At 40.6% G+C, this 26001-nt stretch overlaps 1 protein-coding gene across 5 annotated transcripts in view; it reads left to right on the top strand.

Annotated features, from left to right (window-relative positions):
* Positions 1 to 8190: 8190 nt before the first annotated feature.
* The window catches only part of lmo3 (LIM domain only 3), an 84481-nt gene continuing 66670 nt past the window's right edge, over positions 8191 to 26001 (top strand). The window contains exons 1-2 of one of the 5 annotated variants that reach the window (XM_059986891.1): positions 8191 to 8323; positions 11094 to 11307. In XM_059986891.1, coding sequence (XP_059842874.1) covers positions 8266 to 8323; positions 11094 to 11307 — 272 coding nt within the window. In that variant the 5' untranslated portion in view covers positions 8191 to 8265. Of the gene's footprint in view, positions 8324 to 8387; positions 8486 to 8664; positions 8722 to 8987; positions 9192 to 10568; positions 10777 to 11093; positions 11308 to 26001 lie in introns of those variants that run through there. The other 4 variants (XM_059986894.1, XM_059986892.1, XM_059986895.1 and 1 more) reach the window with 4 other exon arrangements.

Genomic DNA, 26001 nt, shown 5'->3' with positions numbered 1-26001 from the left:
TCAGCATCTGCAGATTTTCTTTTGCTTGTGCTTATCAAATAATCTGTTCTGCCATTCAATAATCTTTCATGTTGTTTATTTTTCCTCCTATTTACATCTCCACCACTAACCTCCTCACCTCCAGCACTTCCCTGCACCAGAAAGGCTCATTTTACATGCATCTGTTCCCTGGTCTGATGAAAGGTCATCAACCTGAATCACTAACTTTATTTCTCACTCCATAGATACTGCCTGACCTGCTGAGTGTTCGTAACACTTATTGTTTTATCTCAAGGTTCCATCATCTGCAGCTTTTTGGCTTTTGAGTAAGTTATACAATTTCTAAATTGATTTATTTAAATTATGAACAGAAGGCTGTACACAACTACAGCTTTGCTCTATTTTTGTTCATGTAACCTTTGATCTGCATGATTCACATATATGTAGTCGATGTGTGCACTTAACGTTAATAGAGCAACCAAACAGATACAGGTAATTACAGGTAAGTATAGTTAAATACAGGCAAATAAGTCTACTTACAGATAATATTACAATTGTCTTCTTCCTTAAAACTGGTGTCAACTAAACTGGATACTTGCCTGAAAACCAGCTTTTCACACAGCAGAGGAATATGAAGATTTATTTTAGGGATTGGGACAAGGAATGGATAGGAACATGGAACTAAGTGCAGGTCAAGGATGTTGAGCAATGTTCCCTGGGAATATTTTACAGCTGAGTGGACCAACCATTGCTCTGAACAGGAAACTCTTGCATAGCCTGAAAACAGCATGGCACATTATATTAACATTATACAAAAGAAAATTCCAGCCGGGTGGCTACAAAGGCTATGTGCACAGGAGCATTTGAGTTACCGTGTGGCTGCGCACCCGTGCACCTTAGAAGGAACAGTGATGTCGAGAGCACATCGTGAATTCAAGATTGTTGATTGTCATTCTTCAGTCCCCAGATGCAAAGGAGAATGAAATGATTGTTACTCCAGATCCGATAAAGCATAAAAATAACACGATAAGTACAATTAACACAATACAAAAAAACACAATAAATATAAATTCATTCCAATAGCTTATATACCTGATTGTATGTACATAAAGTAACATTAGGTACAGGAGTATCTATACATCAGATGACTGACAGGAATTGATAAAGTAATAGTTAGTGTAGTGTCGTGGGTTAATGAGTGGAAGTGTTGATCAGCCTGATAGCTCAAGGGAAATAACTGTTCTTGACTCAGGTGGGCCTGGCATGGATGCTGCATAGCCTCTTCCCTGATGGGAGTGGGACAAACAGTTGGTGAACAGGGTGGAAGGGATACTTCATGATATTACATAAGGATGTGGACATTATTGACCTGTTTTCAAAGTAGCACAGTAGGAAAAGCATCAACCCAAAGCAATACCTGAGACTTGGACAAGATAATGATGTGGTGATTCCATGGATTGGAACTCCGTATCCACTTGAGCTCTGCTCAACAGCACAGCTGCTTTGCCGTAGTTAAGGAGCAATATCCTTGACAGCGAGAATGGACTCTCAGTTTGTGCAAGCTTTTCAAAAAGCAAGTAGCATTCCTTATGACCGTTGCCGTTACTGAGGTTAAATCTATTCCTATGGCCATTTGCGTTATTGAGATTGTAACTCCGAAAACCTGTCATGGCCGACATCACCCTGCTTGGTGAAAGTCAATGAACAAACAGAACAAAGATATCCTAAGATCTCTCTGTCATTTCCCTTCCATGAGCGAAAGGGATCTGTGAAGATTTTCAGTTGCCACCTATTGTGGCAAGCAGGGAATAGCACAAGAAGCGTTGAATGGTGGAGCAGTCTCAATGGGCCAAATGGCCTAATTCTGCTCCTATGGCTTGTGGTTTTACAGTCATTCAGTTGGCCTGATCCATTACTCCCCCACTTCCTTTTCACCATTCCTAAATCTTATGTGTGTGCTGATTCTCAAAGCAAAAGCACTCTCTGACAACCGTAATTGCTACAAGCTATAAGCAGAAGCTTTATACAACGCTTGCCTAAATTGCCACCTACAGAAACTGATGCAACAGGCAGAACAATGCATGATCGGTGCTCATAAACATATAGATCAGAAGCAATCATAGGTCACCCAACCCATCAAAGACTGCTCCAACATTTAATATGATCATAGCAGATCTGATTGTAATCTCACCTCAGCCTACTAGTATTAACATTCCACCCCCTAGTTTAACAGTTTCTATGTACCAACACCTTATAAATATTCAAAGTACTGCTTCCATTGCTCTATGAGAAAGAAAGCTTCAAGGCCTCTTGACTCCCGTAGTTAAGGAGAGAGAAAAAAAATTATGGCTATCTTTAATGTGTGATCCCTTATTTTCTTTAAATAATGAGTCTTAGTTTTAGACTCTCCCATAAGGGGAAATGTATTCACCACGTCAAGATCCCTCAGGGTATATTTTAATCAGCCCCTCTCACTCTTCTAACTCCTACGTAAGTAAGCCGAGACTGTCCATCCTTTTCCCACAAGACAGTCTGCCTATTCTAGGTAATGGTTTAACAAACTGCTTTCAAGTTCTTAATATCCTATCTTAAAGGAGAAGTCTAATGTCATACATCGTATAGTTTTCCTTTCTACTACCTGAATGAACATATGTGTGAAATGATGACATGCAAGGAAAACTTTTCACTACATCTCACTTCATGAGTCCCAATGAAGGGTCTCTGCCTGAAACATCGACACTTTCTTCTGCCCCATGGACGCTGCTGCATTATTTAGTGTGTGCTAACCTCTGGTGTACCGTGCAAAAGGGGGACTGGTGTCTGCAGTGTGGAGGGAAGAGACCAGGGGAGTGGCTTACCTGAAACAGGAAAGCTCAGTGCTCACCCCGTTGGGTTGGAAGCTACCCAAGCAGAAGGAATTCATCCCACACAAGGGTGAGCTCACAAAGGCCATTAGGCGGCAGCATCCTAACAAAACGTGCCCCGTTCACTGAACAAACAACTAGCGGTTTAGTGGATGTTACAGTCCCTTTGTCTAGACACCACATCAAGGGCTGGGCAGATAGACTCACATATCTGGGTCCCTGCCCACAGTGGCCATTCTGTTGCTGGCAGTTGCTCCAGGTCCCCTGACTTCCCCTGTCTTCCATTCTGAGGCCTCTACGTATAAGAATAAAGGAGAACAGCAGGCAGCACTTCAGTAAAACACCGTAGATCTCCGCTGATTCATATTCTTTATTTTATTGATTGATCCAAGCTTCTAAAGATTATGTTAGCACCTCCAAAGTCTACTGATTTGATTTTCTTTTATTCTATATTTTTGTTCTGTTTTTTTCTCTGCTTGGGTACGAAGATTATATTGAAGTGTCAGCAGGTAGTCCACATCTCCAAGGAATCAACCTCTCTTTTACTTTCAAAGAGATGTATTTCACTTGATAGCCTCAGTGTGAAAGTATTGTATATATCCCCAGGACCTGCACATTCAAATATGCCTGGGATAATTTTAACCTCCAAGATGGGTAGCTTTGTGTTGGGTGAGATGTAAAATATAAAACAAGATATGAAAGCAGTAGTTACAGAGTTCTTCACTGCTAGTGGTGTCAATTAACCAATGAGAGAAATCAAGGCCTCGCCAGCTCTCTAAGACCCCAGGAAAGATCCTCGGTGATACTTTTGAAAAGAAGTACAATGTTATCCCCAGTGACCTGGCCAAAGTTTAGAGTTCAAGACAGATCATCTGGTCATTGTTGCAATGTACTTGAAGAGAATTGGCTGAAATGGAGTCATCCAGCATGGAAAACGGGCCCCATAACATCCAACTACACCCTGACCAATATCTCCATTTAAACCCAAGCTGCCTTTTCCAGTCACCTGCCCTACACAAATCATCATCATTATTTATTACAGCACAGAAGTGTCGATATTCTTAAATTACGTTCATACCTTGAAAGCAGATTGGAAAATCCTGAAGTAAGGATGGGTGCTTTCTACCACAGCTTTGCTCCATGAGGCCCAGGAGCTACAAGAGTTGTTCTACAAACACCCCATCACCAAAGACCTGTTCTCCCCTCTGTAATCAGAACTACTCTTAGAAAAAAGTTTTCTGCATTCACCAATCACTGCTGCTTCCGACAACCCCCAAGCCACGGACCTCCTTGCCTCAGTTCCCTGTCTTTCACTTACTGCCCCTTAATCTTGCCTTTGTCCTCTAAAAGCAATTTCTGGGAGGTTATCCTTCCCATCTTCTGTGAAGACAAACAAAAAATGGTTGTTTACTTTGATGGCACTTTGTTGATTCCAGTAAGCTTTCTGCTATCTCAGTCTGTAAGGAACCCACTGCTAATCTAATTCTGTCGAGCACGATGGACATGCCATGTTGGTGCCAGAACGTGTGGCCACACTTGCAGGCTGCCCCCAGCATGTCCTTGGGTGTGTTGGTTGTTAATGCAAATGACTCATTTCACTGTATGTGTTGATGCTCATGTGATAAATGTATCTAAATTTAATCTAATCTATAGTTTTCTACGTAGCTATTGATGTGATCCAGGCATAGTTAGGCAGGTGCTAGATAAAGCCTATTAAAATGCACAAAGTGATCTTAAAACATGGTACGTGGATGAGAATTCCTTTCTCCACCCCACTTCCCCAAAGAATATTGGGGCCATTTATAACTTAATATTAAGAAATTTCACAACACATACCAGTGATAATAAGCCTGATTCTGATTCTAATGGGAGAGAGTGCCGTGTATATGCATATCTCATGTATTGTTTTTGTTGTGGGCAACATATGTCACTAGTTTTAAGGTTCCAGTCCCCCACTTTGACAGAGAACTGCACAGGAAGATTTTACTTGTGAATGCCTGTATTATCCCAAAGTCATAATGATTTTGGGCCACGCTGACCTTCAACTAATGTTGGCGGGACAGGGGATTGCAAATCAATACCACATTTCTTAGAGCTGATGGCATAAGTCATTTGCAGCCCTGTGTGGACGCTCAAACCTCATTGAGATCATGTATATGCCAGTAGTTGATTTTCTTGTTGTGGGCTGTACACATCCTCTGCTTCTCTGCTTCTAGAACGCACAGCCTTTCTCCTTACATCGTTCCTACCTGTGGCTCATATGCCTCTGTAAAATTAATTTCTCCCCATTACAGTGGATAAGAATTTCAAACATTACTCTTTATTCTGCTCACTGCAATCGAGACAATAATATCCACTCTGATTATCCTGCACAGCAGCATAATGCTGCAAGGTCATCTTTAATGACCTTATTGAGCCCTTAGCAAGCAGAACCATTTCTTCTCTTTAAGGTTCAAGAATCTATTTTTGAAAAAAGCACGGACCCTGAGACCAGCAGTGAAAACGGACAACCGGCCGCTAACACTCGTCAGACCTTACCACGTGTGACTTTGTTTCCCTTGTGCCGAAAATAAGACTCTCCATTTTCCTGAAGTGCAGTGACCTTTGACTCCCTTGTGGGTACCTAGGTAAATTCCTTGGCACATTTTTTTTGGTTTAAAAAAGAAAGTACATTGTAAATCTTATCTATTAGTTAAAGGATTGTCAATGCCAATCCAGGATTCTTACAGTAAAGGAAATTTCTCCTCTTTTAAGTGCAAAATCATAGCATTACCATTTCCCAAAGTGCTTTCTGTTTAAGGCTGCTTTCCTAATTAGTGGGATGATAACAGCCGGGCTGATTGGCATTATAAAAGCATTAGTTTGGCTTCATCTGTCCCAGGTGTGAAGTATTATTTCTTTCTCTCACAGTTTCAGATCAGCACCTCTCTCCTTCATTACTCCTTAAAGTTTCCAACCGAGGAATTAAAACAGATTTTTTAAAAAAGACATTAAAACAGAACTTTCCCTGCCAAGGCTTATCATCAGTTGCTTTCATCAGAAAGTACAAACTATACAAAGTTAGTTTCCCTTTTCTCTTTGTTATGGTGGTGGAATAAAAAGGAAGTTAAAGAGGAGAAGAAGAAAAGATGGAGCTCTGTCAGTGAATTGAATGTGCTATTAAAACTGGCGTCACTACAAAGGTTAGCAGATCTAACTGTCAATACTATGAGCGAGTGCAGTCCAGAAAAAGGAGGGGGGAGGGGGTGGGCTTTGTGAGAAAGAGATACTTTGATATTTTGGAATGTTAGAAGGGTGAATGTGAAAAATTGGAGGTTGGGGATCTAATTACCCAACCGTAATTGGGGGCTGGGGAATAAGTTGCAGTCCTCTCAACTCACCACAGATCAATTATGTTAAGAGAACATCTGTAAGTAGAACTTAATGAGGTCCATTAGAGCAACATGTACAGCCTCCTCTAACAGTACTTGTCAGCTTCTTGGATGAGCTGAAGGAAGCTGCTAACTAGGGACCTGGTGAGGTGCTTAAATACTGGAGGAAAAGGAACGGGCCCACTCAGGTTCTGTGCTCAGCTAGAGAAGAGAGACAGGTGGCCCTTTCATCCTGGCTGTCACGGTTAGAAGGGAAAAGTAACTGGTTCTGCTGTCATTCCCATGAAAAGAAATTTGCTCTCCTTCTGTCTTCTTTGGAAACTGAGTTTTATTCTAAAGAAAGGGAAGAATCCTTACTTAATTTTTGCCTCGCCCCATTTATTATTTGTGCCTACGAAAAATCCTGATTGCTTTATTTTGTTGAGAAAAGGGAAGACAACACAACATATTAGTGTGCAGCAGAAAGAAGTGAAACTTGACGGGTGTTGTTTTGTTAACCCTTTCGGCAGAGATTTTAATCTAAGGTGAGTTCACTAATTGTTGTGTGTGGCGAATTCAAGTTTAAGATATGCTTAACGAAATAGGTGGATTCATTAAGCTGCCTGGTGCAGGGAAGATTCGGCTATTGAAAGTAGGAAGCAATCGCCTTCTTTATTTCTTTTCAAGGGGTTTTCTTGAAAGACTTCAATTAAGCACTTAATTTATCCACGATGAAAGAAAATGTTTGCCTTTGTTGCAAACCAATCTTTCAGCTTGATACAGAGAGTAAATGCACATTTTTTAAAGTGATGTAGTGGAGCGGTGGGGGGGGGTGTGGAGGTTGGAGAGTATGATTCTTTATTATTTCTAGAGAATACCAGCTGATGATTAAATTCCATCTCTTGTTCACCAAATCACTTTGTGTGTCCTAGTACTTCATTGCAGGTAAATCACTGATCACATCTGTGTAGTGCACCAAGTGATGGGCCTCTTCAACTGTGTGGTTTGGTGATGATTTCTGTGAATAATTCATATGATTATGAAGAGGGGAGAAATGCTATTTTGTCTCTTTTTAACAAAAAAAACCCTGAAAATTGCATGATTGGGAAGATAGTCTGCATTCAAATAATTTAATTCATGACAAAACCTAATTACTGTCAGGTAATACCTTGTCAGCTTTAATGCATTTCTTCAGTCATAATGAAAAGATGAGCATTTTATGACCCATCTCATTATCATTACATTTTGGCGGTGGGGAGAGGAGAAAATGAATGGCGTTGAGCTGACTGTTAACTATTGATATCCTTCTCTCCCCCCCCCCTTTCAAATGTAGTTATAGCATATTATTTATTCAAATCTTCTCCGAGATTGTTAAAGAACAATGTATAATTCGGGTTTGGGCAGTTTGTCAGAAGCTTGAGAAAGTGGTAAGAGTCTTGTGCTCGCCAGCGTTATTAGGAATCTATTGCCACGGTCTAAATAGAGTACTAATTACTGGGAAATGATGTCACTGTAGGCAGAAGAATAATCCTATCATTTAATTAGTTGAATGATTTAAACAAAGATTTGCATAGATGCACTAATCAGTTCCCGTAAATTACAGAGCAGTCACGGCAAGAGAGGGATAGCAGATCATACAGCTTTGAAAAAAATCTCATCTCCTTGAACATAATTAATTTAATTGTCCTCATTAGCTGTTCCATTTGTTTTGATTTTATTTCCTTTCTCTTATTTCTTCCATCCCGTCCCTGCCTCTGTGTATTGGTTAACAAAGACAGTGATATTTCAAAACAGTGGTGAACGGGTGAGAGGGTTTTTTTTACTGTCGAGAACCGGGAAAGGACAACTCCGCTCTGCTACACTTTTGTAAAGCGGTTAAATCAATAGGAAAGGTTTCATTAATCCCACAGTCTCTGGTTCTGGACGCACTCAAGAGGTTGGTTCTGGTTGCTTTGCCTTTCTGTGAGGGAACTGTCTGTGTGTGTGTGTGAGAGAGAGAGAGACTGGCGTGTGGTTGACCACAGCCAAAGCTCGCGGCTGGTTGTAAATTTCACCATGGGGGAAATTGAGGAATGATCTATCCCATAAACTGCTGCTCCGCGAGCGTCGAGTGGTCAGTGAGTTCGTGTGGTAAATATCCCAAAGTAATAAGAGCGCTGCTACCGGGTTTGTCGAGCTTGTCTGTGTGTGTGTTCTCAGCCGCGCTACCTCGCTAATAATCAAGCTGGCGAAGAATTGAGTTCCTGTATGATGAAGCTGAATGGGTTTTGGACAATTCTGATAAGCTGATCGGTAAGTTGTCCTGGACCAGTCTGCGCGGGGAAAGGTTACGCCGCAGATACCCGGACAGAACACCTGTAGCTGAGTTGCGATCAAACTCAATTACTGGTGGCTCCTTCAGGACCTCATTATTTTAAACTTTATGAGACGTGTATTTCGGCCTTGCTTTTGACCTTGCTCTGGAAGCAAGTACATGCTGCCTTCCGAGTCTTTGAATGAGCTTTCTTTTTTCATCCTTAGTAAGGACGGTGAGTGAATAAGTATTCTGTCAATTTTAGTTTCTGCTCTGTACATTTATAAGCGAAAACTGCGGCCTCTTTATTGTACAAATTGCCCCGCAGTAGTGCTTTTCATAAGTTGATCATCGGCAACTCGCGTCCCCTGGTAAGTTGATGCCATATTGTTTAAGTGATCTTCCCCTGTTAAAGTTACACAGGAGATCTTTCCACCACAGAGCAGCGCCAGGAGGAGAGCGCATTACAGCGGAGTTTTTTTTTAATGTGGTTCAGTCAGTCTGGCCGCTGATCGCATGCACTAACGCTTCACCCCCGAGTACCGCGGCTGCTCTTTGAGACTGCGGCGCATGCTGTGCCTTGTGCTTTTGCGGCCGGATTCGGGATGCGTGTTTCATCTATCGCGGCCACTTGATCCTTCTGGCGAAGATGTACACGGCTGGAGTGAGATCGCAGTCACGCCGATGCTAGAAAGTTTTTTTTTGGTAAGGCAAATCTGGTTTGTCAAAGGCATTTTTTTTAATTCCTGAAGATCAGACCTGGAGGAGTTCTTGGGAGCTTTTCAAGTCTGCAGCGTTGTGTGTTTTAACAGTATGACGCTCGCTGTCACTGCCATTAATTGCTTTGTGAAGGATGCCCTTCCCTGTCACTTAATGGTGCCGGGTTTAAATGGAAATCTTCGCAATCTTCACTCTGATTCTTCAAGGAGAGGGGGTGGGGTAAGAGGCAGAGGCATTAGTACCTAGAGCGAGCGTGTTAACAGGGAAAGTGGGCTGCTTTGTGTGTGTGTGTGTGTGTGTGTATGTATGCTGGCTGCATCAGAAATTGGGTCTGCTATTGCAAATCTCTCATTGGCCTTTGCCAAGCGCTAGCACTTTGCTGCCATGGAAACTGTAATTAAACTGATAAGAGTGGAAAAATGTCAGTATCTCTGAGCCTCGCAGCTGCGTCTGAGAGGAAAGAGAATAAAATCGGTTTCTCAGCTCCGTCGCTGAAAACCCTCTCCGATCCTGGAGAAACAGGGACGTTTGTTCGCATTGGAGTCCGCTGGTGTGTGCCCACGGGGACGCTAAGCCACTGGAAAAGAGCGGAACTTCTCTTTTCTATCTTCCCACCAGCTTTCAATTTCCTTAAAAAATCTTTTGTTTGTCATTTCTCAATGATCCGATGACTGTTGGCAAAATCCTTTTTTTAAAAATTTGCTTCCGCGTTTTCTTGGGTATGGGACCCATACTCCCAATTCATCAAATCTACCCACCTACCCCCGTGTCTCCAGCTTTAAGATATAACCATCGGCTCGGGGACAATTTTTAAAATCTAAAACAGCACATTCTGTGGAATTGAAACTTGCTATCGGGCCGCTGGTAATGAGTTTCGGCGCGCTTTCTCTCTCCGTCTGTCGTTAACCGCTGGTTGTGTGCTTCAATGGTATTGGGATAAGAGGAGAGAATGGAGGAAATCAACCGTGGTGTCTGCTCACAATAGAACCCAGGCAATTTAACGGTGACCACAGTTTAAATGGAATAAAGTGGTTCTAACCGCCGCTAAATGTAGCGCTGTGCGGGCCCTGTCTAACGCTTCTATTTATAAATGTGGTTTCTGTCAAATGGTTGTGAGCGGAGCGATTCAGTGGAAGAAGCACTGTGCTGTAATTGCAGTTTTGATCAGGAAATTATCCTTACTAATGAGTCCTTTAGAGTTTTTTTTTCCCCTACAGTATAATAGTCCTCTCTATAGTACGCCCGTAATATTTCGAAATGAGAGAGGGACGGGCACTTTCTGTCGAGGCGGGCGGTTACTCCATTGAATCATCAAATCTCAAAAAAAAGCTTCGAAATCCACTGACCGGAATAATTGTGGCATAGCGCGCTACCCCGGTGCTCAATGCGAAGCCGCATTCTTGTTTCTGTTAATAACACTGGGGTGAGGGATGTGAATGTGGGGGAGCGTGAGCGAGCGACACGGTGGTGCGGGGAGTGCAGGGTTTCCAATATCGGTCCGCACAGATTGAGGGACTGGAGCAGCTCAACATGTATAGGGTTCTACAGGAAGCTGCCCCTTGCCAGGAAGGTACGGTGGCACCCCGTCATCGTCCAGCGCCCCCCTTGAATCTGCCTCCTTCCAGGCGGTCACAGCGCTGCTGCTTATGAAGTCCGTGCCTCTTAAGTAGAGCACTTCCTCCAGAGCTCGGGATATAGGAGTGAGAGCGGCCGGCAGATGAAGCAGTATTTCGTTTTAATGTCCTCCACTTCACACAGAACATTTAATTTTAGCTGGAAATTGAATATTCAATTGATTAGCTCAAAGCTAGCAGTGTAGAACACACTGAAGGTTCCGCCAGTAACTGGTCTGTTCTATGCCTGTTGGTTTTTTATCCCCCTCTCCAGGTATACAAATGCTCTCAGCCCAGCCAGACACCAAGCCGAAGGGTTGTGCTGGCTGCAACCGGAAGATTAAAGACCGCTATCTCCTCAAGGCGTTGGATAAGTACTGGCATGAAGACTGCCTAAAATGTGCGTGTTGTGATTGTCGCCTGGGCGAGGTGGGCTCAACGCTCTACACTAAGGCCAACCTCATCCTTTGCCGCAGAGACTACCTGAGGTACCACTTTGTTAACTTGCGACAGAAGGGGGAACATTCCCACCGTTTAAAACAAAACAAATCGCGAGTGATTATAGATGGACTTTTAAAGTGGAGGATTATTTAATGAAGTTTGCTTTAGAGTGTTGTGGTCATATCGCAGTAGAACATTTATTTTCCAGTAATCGTCAGCGTAGTCCTGCAAATTATGTAGAAAAGTGAAGAAGAAATGGTATTGATTTGCTTTGGGCATTTTTTTTTCCTTGAAATTAAACCTGCATGGCTAATGAAACCGATGTCGCTCTCATTCTCCCTTTGCTGACTTAAGACCTTTTTGACTCATTCAGGGAAAAAATAAATTAGACCGTTTGCAATACGCGAATCTCGCCCAGAACTTCTTTAAAGTGATGGGTCTTAAGGGATGGGTCGCTACAACATCCGGCAGGGAAGATTTTTGTTAAAAAAATCAACCTTGGAACAGAGTGTGAGCAATACATGTTTTGAGATAGTTTTTTTAAAAAAAATTCTAGGTCACTGCTTCTTTCAAGGCTCGATGCACGCAGTCTCGTGTTTAGTTTTTTCTCCCCCCACAAAGTAACCTTGGCCACTCGGAACTTTTTAATTGATTTTTTTCTAAACCACCACAAAAATTCTGCATCAGAGCACGGCTGGTAACTCTAGCCCGCAAGCTGCTGCACCGCCCTCTAGAGGACCTTCTGGAAGGAAACCGACAATATGAAAATGTATTTGAGTTGGGTCATTATTTACCAGAGGGCCAGTATTTGTGTTCTTGCTATATTCTCCTGGTGCTTGACATATTATAGTACAGGCTGCTATTTTTCTTGAGATTAGGGTGGAGGAGGAGAGGAGCGAGAGAAAGAGTGGGTGTATAGAATTAACTGTATATTACGCACTTTATAATGTGGCATTTGGCTGTTACATGTCATGTTCAAAAGCAACATTTTGAAGGTAGAATCGTGCAGAATGATCTCCGTTTCCCTTCTAAAAGAAGTTGATTTTTAAAAGCTCATATTTAAGTATGAAATTATTTCAACAATTTCCCCCAGTGTCATTGCACTCTTTATAATGCAATGCTATTAATTTAAAACGTATCAGGATGAATCTGCTTTCAAGCGAATGCATCTTTGTAGATTTACGTATCTTAATTAAACAGCAATTCATCCATACTGCAATGTTCTTACTGCATCTATTTTGATATTGCTTCTGCAGTTAACTGGACCCTTCTTACCTAACCTGCCGGGTCAAGTGTCCAACACATCCCAGACTAGCTAGAGGCTACCATTCAATGTTGTTCAAAGAACAAAACAGCTTTTATTCCTCATGTCACAATCATTAGCCAAGCCACGGGTTCAGATTATTTTAACATGTCTTTGGCTGTAAATTTGAGCAGAACCACAGCAAAAGAGCTAGTGAGCAGCTCATTTGCAGGGGAGAAATTGAGATTTGGTGTTGAGGGGACTTGAGCCTATTGCTTTGAATCATTTCCAGCAGATGCTGGTGTTGAGCCCTATTGCCTAGTTCAACTGAAGTTGCTTATAAATTGTAAACTGTCCACTTGCTCCTTGATAAAGTTACTTGCTTCACTTAAAATATCAAGAATCTTTTAAGGATCAACTTTATTCACTATATATATAAAATCAGGATTTGCTCTGGAGTATTGGTCATATAATGGCATGCAACAAAAAACACCATTCAACAATTATAAAGAATTATATATAAATTAAGTTAAAGGTTAAAGTACAGATATAGAATAAAATGTGCATAACTACATCAAATGTACAAGAGCACAGCCCATGAATATGGAATCGGGAAAGGATCGCCAGACACTATTATTGAACAATAAAACAAACTTAGAATGAGATGCCATAACACCAAGGCTGCCATCTTGGGTGGCAGGATACTACTGTAGTGTGGTAAATACATTTTATTAACTCTCAGACTCCTTGTTGCTTTCTGATTTGCTGAAATACTAATATCATAATGAGAAGTAAGGTGGACAATGGTTAAATAACTGAGTAGGACCTGTTTTTGCACTGAGAGTACCTCGGGAACAATTACATTGCCACAACCATATGTTAACTGAGCTTTTCGATCAAACTGAAGCTTCTTTGATGTATCAGAACAATCACTCATGTTTCAAGGTTGCGTATTGATTCAATATCGCCTTCGCTATAGATGTGTTTAAGTTGTGGAATTCTCCTCTATTAACCAATTTTGGAATCCCTAGTAATCAGTAATTTGTGTTCATTTTCAAAATTAACCTTGTTTTGCTGGATACATGAAATAAAGCCGGGGTGGGGAGGAATGTATCATTTTTGGAATGTATCATACCTGATGCCCTTTAAGTCCCTGTGTGCCTGTGACAGGTAGAATTGTGATTTGAGAAACAAATTGGATATTCCACATGCCCTAATAGTGCCTGTTTCTATTTACTTTTTGCAAAAAAGGCATTAAAACATTTGACAACAATCACCTACAGCTGTGTGCAAATGTTTGAGGCATATTGCTTGCTCTTTAGAAAGGTCGCAAATGGCACAATTTGTAGTCAAAATTGAATAAGTGAACTAGAACTGACTTATTTCAAGTTACTTCAGCTAGTGGTGGATTTGGTCATTAAGATACCTGCTGGATAGTTGACAAGAATGAAAATTATATTTGGCTATGTAAGTTGTGCAGAGCAAATATTTTTATAATGCATTTGGAGTGCAAATACCAAACAAATTTTTAAATTGTAATTTAAGTAAATTATTATTACCAGTACTTCACCGTGCAGCAACTGTTTCACTGAACTTGCCTTTGTGCTGTCTCATATTGTTATATAATTGCAAAGAACGCAAACTCAGAACAAAAACAAATACTTACAACTTGTAAGTTATTCTGCAGAAATACTGTCTAATATGCTGAATTTAAAATTGAGATGCATTGGAAATGTTCTGCGATGAACTATTCGAAATGCATAGCGTAAGATTTGAAAAATGAGCTGAAAATGTTCACAAATTATTCACAGGCTGTCCCATGCTGCTCCACCTGATTTTAAAACCTTTTTTTAATTGATCACCTTTTAAATAGTATTGAGATAAAAGATCATTTGAGTGAGATTTCATTTAGATTCTGAATTTTCTGACTCGGACTGAATTTCACCATCTTTAGGTTTTCAGTTTTTTTTACTGTATATCGATATTTAGTAACTCTTCACTCAGCCCACTTATTTCAATGTGCTCTAAGTTTTGAAGCATTAGTTATTTTACAAAGGAACAAACGTTTTGACAGAATCCAATAGTTAACTCATTCCAGTCTTGCAATGTTGTATTCGTATAAAGCGAAGTGTATTTTAACATGTTTAATACAATGTAAATCTGAACAGTTAGATGGACAGTGTGAATATAGCATGGCACACTCAGCCCATTTGTTAGCCACTGCAAATAAATTAAAAGCAATGTATAGAAACAGATTGGAGTTTGATTGCACATGGATTTTTAGCTACTAAGGGAACCCATTGATACTAACTTAATACAGAAAAGTGGTGCAAAGGTGAAGGATCGGCCATAATGAAGCACTTTCTGTATACCTATTACTGTGGCTATGCATAGCTCAAATGTCATCTATAAACTTACTGGTGATACAACCATTCTGGCAGAATCTCAGATGGTGATGAAAGGGTATATTGTCAACATCAGACAGGGTAAGATGAGGGAACTCGAACCGATCCTCATAGAGGGATCAGAAGTGCAGAGAGTGAGCAACTTCAAGTTCCTGATTGTCAATATCTTTGAGGATTTAACCTGGTCCCATCATATCAATGCAGCTATAGAGGAGGCAAGACAGCGGCTATATTTCATTAGGAGTTTGAGGAGATTTGGTTTGTCACCAAAAACACTCAAACTTCTACAGATGTACTGTGGAGAGCATTCTGACAGGCTGCATCACCTTCTGGTATGGGAAAAGGGCTGCAGCACAGAATCAAAATAAGTTACAGAAAGTTGTAAAATTACTCAGCTCCATCTTGGGTACTAGCCTCCGTAGTATCCAAGACGTCTTCAAGGAGTGGTGACTTAGAAAGTTGGCATCTATAATTAAGGTGCTCAATCACCCAGGACATGTCCTCTTCTCATTGTTACCATCAGGAAGGAGATACAGAAGCCCAAAGGCACGCACTCAGTGATTCAGGACCAGCTTCTTCCCCTCTGCCATCCTATTTCTAAATTAACATTGAACCCATGAACACTACCTCACTTCTATTATTTCTGTTTTTGCACTATTATTTTTAATTTAGCTATTTAATATACTGTACATATATAATATAGTTCATTTCTTATTGTTCTGCTGCCTCTAAGATAACATATGCCTGTGATATTAAACCTGATTCTACTACTTTCTAATATTTTTGAACTAGTGAATTACTGTAATATGAAACCGTTAAGTAAAAGACTGAGATTAGTTTATTGTCATTCAGTGAAATTCATTGCTTACAAGAAGTTTCAAGAGTAAATAGGGCAATGCAGTGAGCGCAATAACAATGCATTGGTGCAAAGTAAAATTGAGGAAATGCAAAAGAAATACTAAAATTATCTGTAGTGGACCGTGCAAGTGCCAGGGTGGGTGGTGGAAGGTTGGAATAGGGCTTGTTTTGCTGTGGTTGCTTTGTCACTTGGTATGTTATATTTTGTGCTCTGTGTTGTGCCGCCAAGCACGATGGGCATGCTACGTTATCTTCAGAGTACGCGGCAACATTTGCAGGCTGCCCTTAGAATATACTTGGGCGTGCTCATTGTTAATGCTAATGTTGCATTTCGCTGTATGTAAGTAAACCTGAATCTGAAAGTGGCAATCATGGAAGAAGTAGAGTGAAGGGTTCAAGAACATGGCAGGACCACTAAGAAGAGGGTGTGAAACACTTGACTGGTCCAGGTGCCTGGCAACAGTGGGGAAAGAAGCTAGGTTAGAGTTTGATCAGCCCTGGTTTTGAAGCTTTCCTGTATCATCGTCTACAAAGTAAACGAGAGTAAAGACCTTCTAAATCTGTACTTTTTGAAGCTTTCAGGATGAGACTGCATAAAGTAGAATTTTCTCATTCCCAAATTGGCTGAGCCTTTTTTTTTATGTTAACGACCCATTTCCATTTATCTGTCCTGATGCCTGTATCATCTTCCCCACCTAAACCCATTTACCCACATGCATCACATTAAATCAAATGAATTGACTTCTTGCCGCAGAGTGATATTTATGTGCAGAAATAAATTAAATTTATTTCTTTTCATTGCCTTTCAATGGAAGGCAATCTGAGGCTGGTTTATGTTTGTTGACTGTTAAATTGATGTTTACCATATGCCTCAGAAAAAGCAAAATAAAAACAATCTGCATGTTGACTATTGTTCTAGATTTTTAAAATCCCATACGAACAGAAATGTAATTATTTTCCTTGGGCATTGATTATTTCCTGCTTTTCTCTGATGACAAACATGGAAGGACAAGGGTCAAAATAGTTTAAGGATTGCCACTGACCCAAGCATGATGGGTTGAAAATGTACTGCCCATTGCTGTTATTTTGAATTTTCAATGCTTTGCTTCCACCTACTAACTGTGGCATTTCAGACTAACATCCCACCTCCCTCTGAGTCTTTAAATGTTACCCCTAAAAAAAAATTGCCTTGTAATATTGTGTTTTGAATTTCTGCATCTGCTGCGGTGCTGAAACAGAACTCAAAGCACAAGTGGGATCTTTTGCATGTGACCAGCATATATTTTCTACCTTTCATCCCAATCCTACTCTTCCAACACCTGTATTATGAAGCACAGTAGGATATATTGGTTGTTTCTACCTTTAATGACAGGTAGAGTATAACCTAAAAGAACTCTGCAGCTTTTGTCAACTCTGCCGATCTGCAGCACCCCATTCCCATCCTCTTCTGAACTTTACCTAGACAGTTAGGAAGCTCCTTTCTTTGACACCTGCCACAGACTACGTACCATAGACATAGGAGCAGAATTAGGCCACTTAGCCCATCGAGTCTGTTCCATCTTGGCTGATCCTGGATCCCACTCAACCCATACACCTGCCTTTTCGCCATATCCTTTAACGTCCTGATTGATGAAGAAACTATCGACTTCCGCCTTAAATACACACACACGCTTGGCCTCCACCACAGTCTATGGCAGAGCATTCTACAGATTTACTACTCTCTGGCTAAAAAATATCCTTCTTCTAAAGGCTTGCCCCTCAATTCTGAGGCTATGCCCTCTAATTCTGGATACCCCCACCATAAGAAACATCCTCTCCACATTCACCCTATCTAATCCTTTCAACACTCAGTAGGTTTCAACGAAATTCTCCCCCGCACCCCCCCCCCCCGCATTCTTCTAAATTGCAGTGTACAGACCCAAAGATGCTAAATACTCATATTAACCCCTTCATTCCCAGAATCATCTTCATGAACCTCCTCTGGACTCTCTCCAACGACAATGCATCCTTACTGAGATAAGAGCCCCAAACTGCTGATAATACTCCTTGTGCGGCCTGACTAGTATCTTAGAAAGGCTCAGCATTATCTCCTTTTATATTCTATTCCCCTTGAAATAAATGCGGACATTGCATTTGCCTTCTTTACCAAAAACTCGAGCTGTAAATTAACCTTCTGGGAGCCTTGCACAAGGGACTCCTCAGACCCTCTGCACCTCTGATGTTTGAATCTTCTCCCCAATTAGATAACAGTCTGCACTATTGTTCCTTTTACCAAAATGCATTATCATACATTTCCCAGCACTGTATTCCATCTGCCCATCTTTTGCCCATTCTTCCAATTTGTCTAAGTCCTGCTGCAATTGTATTGCTTCCTCAGCACTACCTACCCCTCCACCTATCTTCGTATCATCCACAAACTTTGTCAGAAAGTCATCAATTCCATTACCTAAATTATTGACGAACAATTTGAAAAGCAGTGGTCCCAATACTGACCCCTGAGGAACACCACTAGCCATCGGAACTCTACCTTCATATACATTTGAGGAGATGAACACTGTGCAATGGTTATGCAGCACTCTCGCACAGAAGGCCAGCAGTGGGGTAAAAGTTCATCTGGGTGTTGCTACTTTGTTAAACAAGCTGTCGCTTCTCCAAAGGAAAGATACTTGTTGTCAAGATGTTTGCCTGGCTATTACAGAGTTGACGGGGACTTGTTGCAGACCTGCCTTTGTATACTGTCTGGGGATCTCTCTCCTTGGCTGTGTTTTGGTAAAGCAAAAATTAGCATTTTCAACCCTCTGCCCCTCTGTTTTCTGTTCTGTTAACATTGCTCCATTCCAACATGCTCATTGTCTGTACAATCAAAAACTTCCCATGTTCAGCCATCCAGTCCTGTGAATGTTTCAGCTCCACCAATGTTCTGCCTAATGTGCAGCCAATTCTGCTCATCATACGTGCCTGTCCTTGCTGATCTATGTTACATTGAGGGAAAGTGGGGGAAAAGAAACACCAATTTGCATCTTCTGTTTAGATTACTTGGCCCTTCCCTTTCACCTTGCGCAGAGCTTTGAATTTTTGCATGCATTGGCATTGAGTTAAGTTCTAGTGATCTGCAATTCCTTTCTGAAATCTCTATTTCACTTTCAATATGGGCTTTCTTACAAACTGCCTGTAGTCTTTTCACCAATCCTCTTCTTGCTGTACATTTTCTTCGGGATATTTTTCTCTAAAGGGCAAATGTTTCTTTTTCTGGTATGCAGCATCATAGTTGCAAAGGAATAGTCAACTCATCTCCACTGAGGTGGAAATTGAATTTCTCCTGGGTGTATTTTTCTTAAATGTTTCAACTGAAAATTAGCCTCAACTGCATTCTTTTAGGCAACTACCCAAAATGAATATTGTACGTTTAAGAAAAACTTGCTTGATTCTACAACTTGGTGGGTGCGAGTGCTCTCGAAAATCAGGTCTCTCATTTGGTTGTGATTAAATATCTGCTGTCAACTTTTGAGCTTTGGCACTCAGGCTCGAAAGTTGTGAGTCAATCATTGTTCCACATCTGGCTGTCATTGCGAGCCCTCTTCCATGACCCCTTTGCTGGTTAGTAGCAGTGTTTGGTTAAATGGCCTGCAACTGGCCTGGCTTTGGCAATAAGCACACTAAATGTTGAAGTGCAACTGTAACCAAGAACTTGTTAAACAAATCAAATGAGCCTTGAAGTCCACTTCTGGCCCTCCTGGTCAAATTATGCCACAGCCCCCATGCCAGCCCTGCTGAATCTTTACCCCACTGTTGTCCAGCACCACAATGGAGAAAGAGCAGATCCTCATCTGTTCAACATTCCATACAAATGTTCACTAAATGTTACCACTTATTTTCTGGGTGGGAATGACAAAAATGAATGTGCCTCAAGGTCCAAGAGTTGGTCAAGTAACAGATTTACAGCAGGGAGATTAATCTTAAAATCAACAAAATTTAATTAACATTATCAAATAGTTCTAGTTGCTGAACCTTTTCATATTGAGTAGAAATTAGAGACTAGCCTGGAAAGAAACGAGGACTTTGCTCTGCTTTTCAGGAGAAAGTGCTTTATACCTTCCAAGTTCGACAGAATTTATTTGTTTTTTTAACTCAAAGGGGATGAGGAAGAATGCTTTTTTAATGTTTGGTTTCTTCCTGAAATGGAGCCTGTACAAAAGTAAATAAGCTGGTATTGCCTGATGCTAAATATGTCTTTTGTGTAGACCCAATGCATGTCGAGTGAACATGAAGAGGATGCTTCCTATAGCGGGGGAGACTAGGACCAGAGGGCAGTGCCTCAGAATACAAGGATATCCCTTTTGAACAGAGACAGGGAAGAATTTCTTTAGTCAGAGGGTGGTGAATTGTGGAATTCATTGCCCAAACGGCTGTGGAGGTTAAGCCATTGGGTATATTTAAAGTAGAGGTTGATTTGCTCTTGATTAGTAAAGGCATCAAACATTACAGGGAAGAGGCAAGAGAATGGGGTTCGGAGAGATAATAAATAAATCAGGCAAGATTGAATAGTGGAGCAGAGTCGATGGGCCAAATGGCCTAATTCTGCTCCTATGCCATAATAGTCTTGTGCCCAGTTGCTCGTACCTTGTGAAATCAGTTGAGTGCTAAAGCAGCTGTAACTCCTGACAGATACACTCGCTTGTTAAGAGAACATTTAGCTAAATATTATGCTCTTGCCACTAGCTTATTACATCGATAATAGCGTGCTACTTTTGCAAAATTAAATTTTTGCTCGAATATTGTTTAAACATAATAGAACATATGACATAGATTATTACACCACAGACCCTTCAATCCACGATGTTGTGCCAACATTTTGACTTACTTTAAGATCAACCTAACCCTTCTCCTAAACAGACCTCAATTTTTCAATCACCCATGTGCCTATCTAAGAGTTTCTTAAATGCCTCTATGTATCTGATTCTACCACCATGCCTGGCAAGGTGTTACATGCACCCACCACTCTGTGTGAAAAATTTACCTCCAACATCCCTCCTACACTTTCCTCCAATCACCTTAAAATTGTGCCCACTTTTATTAGACATTTCTGCCCTGGGATAGTCTCTGGCTATCCGTTTGATCTATGCCTCTTACGGCGAGACGGTATTTTATGAGTATTTTATGCTCAGCAAGTTGCGAGGAGCTTGCTTGGAGAATTTTCTGATCTCAAAGAAAGAATGCATGAAGATCAAGCTTCCCCCTAGACTGGACGAATTTAATTTTTGCTTGTGGTTCATGATAAGGCAGCCTGCAGTTTGGGTAAAGAGCTGTGGTGGTTTGGTTGGGACTTCATGTCACATTCTGTTGGTGAATGCTGACAAGTTGATTTGTTTTCATCTGTGAAGCCACATCCTGCGCCAATGATTTCAGAAGAGAAATAAAATGTTTAATCCCTGCAGAAATATTTTAAATGGAATAGCATGGACTTTGAGTAACTTTTTAATTGCTTTCAACAACCCAAAGCTCCAGGGTCAGTGGTGTAGTTTTTCATAGGTAGTGACTGTTTTAGGAGAGGCTGGTAGCCAATTGGGGCCCAGCAAGGTCCTGTAAACAACAGTCAAAGCAAATTTATTATCAAAGTCATAATACACCACACTGAGATTCATTCTTTTGCAGATATTTACAAGAAAATAAATAGTTTATGAAAAACTGTACATATACAGACAAATAACCAATTTGCAAATGAAGATAACCTCTGTAAAAATAATAAATAATACTACGAACATGAGTTTTGAGTGAATCTGTAGGTTGTGGAATCTGCTCAGAGTTGAGGTGAGTGAAGTTATCCATGCTGGCTTAGGAGCCTAATGCTTGTCAGGTAGTAACTGTTCCTGAACTTGGTAGTGTGGGACCTGTGGCTCTCATACCTCCTGCCTAATGGAGTAGTGAGAAGAGACCATGGCCTGGATGGTGGGAGTTCTTGAAAATCCAAGATAAACAATCTGGTGTTTGGTTAAAAGATAGCCACGAGACTTGTGTATTTTCACTTTTCCAAAATAACTTCAAGATCGGACATCAGACCAGAATGTTGGTTAGCGTGTATTCACATGTGCCCACGTGTTCTTTGGCATGAGTCTGGGAACACACGTTCCTTCTGAATGATGGTACAATGCTTTGAAGTCCTGGTCCTGATTACGCTCCCAGGCTGTGAATGGAACTTGAATCCATGAAATCGGACTCTTACGATGAGAGTGGAAAAACTGAGCAAGTGTAATGCCCATGCAGGTATTGAGACTGGGAAGAGAGTAATTTGAGAAAGAGTTTTTGAAGTCTTTTAGTCACAGATATTTGTTCAAGAAACTTCAGTAACTGTGAGTCAAGAATGCCCTGGTGCAGATAGTTTGTGCACAGTACTTTTCTGCAATTTACTTGCAGTGCATAACTCTGAAGACCTTTCTGACCTGATATTAGGGTAAAATTGTTTAAACAAAGTAAACTTTGATACGTGGTGATTTTGTCATAGCAATTATTAATTCTGTCCCCTGCCCTGTAGATACAAATTCAAATGAAAAATGTTATTTTCATATTCCCAAATGTTTATAGGCAGCAGAATTTGCTTGGTATTCATTCAGTTGCATGCTTAACTTTGATATAATGCAATGTTTTGTTTAATATTTTAGTCCATGATTTTAAATGTGCTCCTGCCAAATAACACAGCTTGTGGATTTTTAGTGCGCATCTGCACAATGGGTTTCAGTTCTTGACCTGCATATTGGCCAAGAAGGCATTTATAAATTTGAATAAATAGTGTAACATACTGTTTGTACAGTATGCACTGTATCAGCCAAAACAAATGTTAAGTATGCCGGAAACGTAAATTAAAATCCTTGAAATGCCATCGTGCCTTTTTAATAGAAAATATTTAGCACTTATTTGCTAAGAGATACTCCTTAGAGTATTAAGAATTTAAGCAGATGGCTTATATTCATATGAAACTAACCACACATTGGTACTCAAGGTGATGACAGTTTAAATTCTTTCCCTGTGATAATCTTAATATTGGATTCCAATTTTTTTTTTCTCTAGTTTTTTTTGCAAGCATTTTTAGAAGGTTAAATTCCCACCTTAGGTGCCCAGTGCAGGATAATTAAAATAGCATGCAAAATAAATAGTTCAAAGTTTATAAGATTTACCAAAAAAGGGCCAATATTTCAACACCTGTCCACTTAAAAGAGAAAAAAAATAGTCAGATCTGTAATTGTAATTCTATTTCCCTAATGTGTTTTACATATGGCAGCACAGTAGCATGGTGGCTAGAACAGCGTTTTACAGTACAGGCGACACGGGTTCAGTTCCCACCGCTGCCTGTAAGGGGTTTGTACGTTCTCCTCGTGACCACATGGGTTTACTCCACATGCTCCAGTTTCATCCCACAGTCCAAAGACATGCCGATTGGTAGGTTAATTGGTCATTGTAAAATTGTCCCGTGATTAGGCTGCGATTAAGTCAGGGGATTGCTGGGCACTGTGGCTCGAAGCGCCTACTCTGCACCGTATCTCAATAAATAAAGAAAATTAGAAGTTTTGCCTAGTGAAAACTAATCATATGTGTGCACTGCTAAATGAGATGACTGCTTTTCTTTTTATTTAAAAAAAAGGAAAAGGTGTTAAGTGGGATAAATGACAATGTTTGAAATGATGCAAAAAAAATGCACTACAGCCATTTGTTAATTAGCTGCTCAAATCAATGCAATCTTCTGTGCCTGTGTCACACTCCATTAACATCCTCCCAGGTAGTGTCACTAACCAGAAAGCACAATTGGCACCCTGGGATCCTTTTAGTTATGCTCACAATTGCAGACTCTCCTGTATCTGTCAGTACTCCTGACAAAAGAAATCTGGCTCTTGAAATAGAATATTAAAGTTACACAAGGACAACGGTATACTGAAATATTCATCTCACTCCTTTAGACCATTTAGCTTGACTTTTAAATTTGGATACCAATGCTCTTGGTTGAGTTTCCATTGTTTTCTTTCTGACCTCCAATCAAAATTATTTTGGAGAAAAATCATATGCAGTCTCAGAATAAACATTACTTCAATTTAAATTTTTTCAATTAAAATTGAGGCCACAGTTCCCATGGTTACCAAGCAAGTGTTTTGGCTGTTTTTTTTTATCATTTTAGCAGCAAATGATCCTATGCCTCCATTTTTTATAGATGTTCAATTAAGCCTTGATTCAACTGAAATCTGACAATATGATGTTGACACTAAAGCTTTATTGCCTTTGGCAAACAATAAATAAAAAAAGTTACATGGAAAGTAGCCCTTTTTCAGTCTGCTAAAATGAAAGCTAGACAGATGAATCCTGAAAAGGCATGAGCACCATGACAGCACTGTTTTCCATAAGTAATATGCTTCGCTATTTGTCTCCCATTGTGAAAGCCCTCTTTCATGCTGAGAAGCCTACTGCCCGTGACAAAGCAGTGCTCAAACTAGTAGGTTTAATGTTGATATCACAGACAACCTCCATTAGTTTATATGGATTGCTGAAAATATCAGCGAACAAAAAAAAAATCCCGAGCCTCTTGAACGTTTTTGTCCATGCACAGCTGAAAGTCATGGTCCCTTTCCTCAAATTGAACTGATTAATCTTTCCTGCAAAGTTATCTGTTGAACTTCTGTGACCAGTTGGACAAATCCCAGTCAACATTAGGATATGTTCTTTGCCATCTTTTCCTGTATGATCTTGTCAGACTGTTTTCCCTCTCTTATCTTTTTGTTTCCTTTTTATCCTCAATTAAATAATAAAACATTTGTATCAAATGCAAATGTTCCCAATCTGAAATCAAACAAAATGCCAGATATACTCAGTGGTTTAGACAGCATCTGCAAAGGCAACTTAACATTTCAAGTCAATGACCTATCATTAGAGGTGGGGAAATTTCAGATAGACTTGGCTGTCAGGGTTTCATGTAAGCATTCCAAATGTTATTTTGCTTTACAATCTTTGGGTTTAGCTTTTTAATTGAGAACAATGACAAGATTAGAAGTCAATTCTGTGAAGATGCTGAACATCAAACAAGAAAATCTGCAGATGCTCAGCAGGTCAGGCAGTAAGTAGTTGATGTTGTTAGCCAAGACCCTTCATCAGGACTCGAATGCTGAACAAACTGGTACTGCAGTCCCACACCTCCGGTAACCCGAGTTCAATCCTGACCCTGAATGCTACCTGTGGGTGGTTTGTGTGGTCTCCCTGTGATCAGGTGAGTTTCCAACTAGCACCCTGTTTTCCTCCCACATCCTAAAGATGGGCTGGACAGGTTAGTTGGCCGTAATAACTGTAGGTGAACAGCAAAAAGATTCAAAGGTGAGAAAAATACACAATGGGAAATGGAAATAACAATGGGCCGAATCATTACTTCCAGTGTTTTGGACTTGTACCTTCTAGAATAGCATAGGGTTTCACTCTTCAAAAAAAAATTCAAGGGCAGCCAAAATAATGCAGGGCAAACAAACCTCTCCACCTTCAGGTGATGAGAAGAAATAAAGGAAAAGGAGATGAAAATGAGTCAGACAGCAACCCTTTAACCTGTTGAGACTGTGAACACTGTAGACCAACCTGGAAGGACTATCAGACTGTTCATTACCCACCTAAAATGAGCACTGATTGGAAACAGAAGGTAAGTGATAGATGAGAAATACCTGTGCATCATTATTTATACTTCCTTATGACAGGTCATTCAGTCCATCGTCGATGACAATTCTGAGCATTTCCATCAATTCCACCCCCCTATTCCTTCACCTGTCCATCAATGTTCCTCCGATTTGTCCTACCAGCCACCTATTCCTAGGGGCCTGTGAACTGCCTGAGAAGCACATCTTTGGGATGTGGGAGGAAGCTGGAACACCAATACCACAGTAGAGAAGGTGGCATGATCTTTAAACAGCAATGGCAATCAGGATCAAAGCCACTCATTCGAGCCACGAAGCAATAGCACTGCCAGAAATGTCAATTTTGGAAGAGCATGCAGAACTTCCAATAAAACTGGTATTGAATCAGGAATGATCTGACAACAAGAAAATGGTAGCATCAATAGAGATAGATCCTTCAGGCTAGACGAGAGTATTGCACATACCCTGATTTCTTTCCACTCGTGTTCTAGTAGAATGGAAAATTGAGTGTGCTGCCCAGCTCCTCTTTTTTTTTCTGGAACATTCTATTACTGGGAAATTCAAATCCCTTCTCTGGTATGGATT

This window comes from Hypanus sabinus, chromosome 13 (assembly GCF_030144855.1).
Source record: "Hypanus sabinus isolate sHypSab1 chromosome 13, sHypSab1.hap1, whole genome shotgun sequence".
Lineage (NCBI taxonomy): Eukaryota > Metazoa > Chordata > Chondrichthyes > Myliobatiformes > Dasyatidae > Hypanus > Hypanus sabinus.
This window is presented reverse-complemented; position numbering and strand designations above follow the sequence as displayed.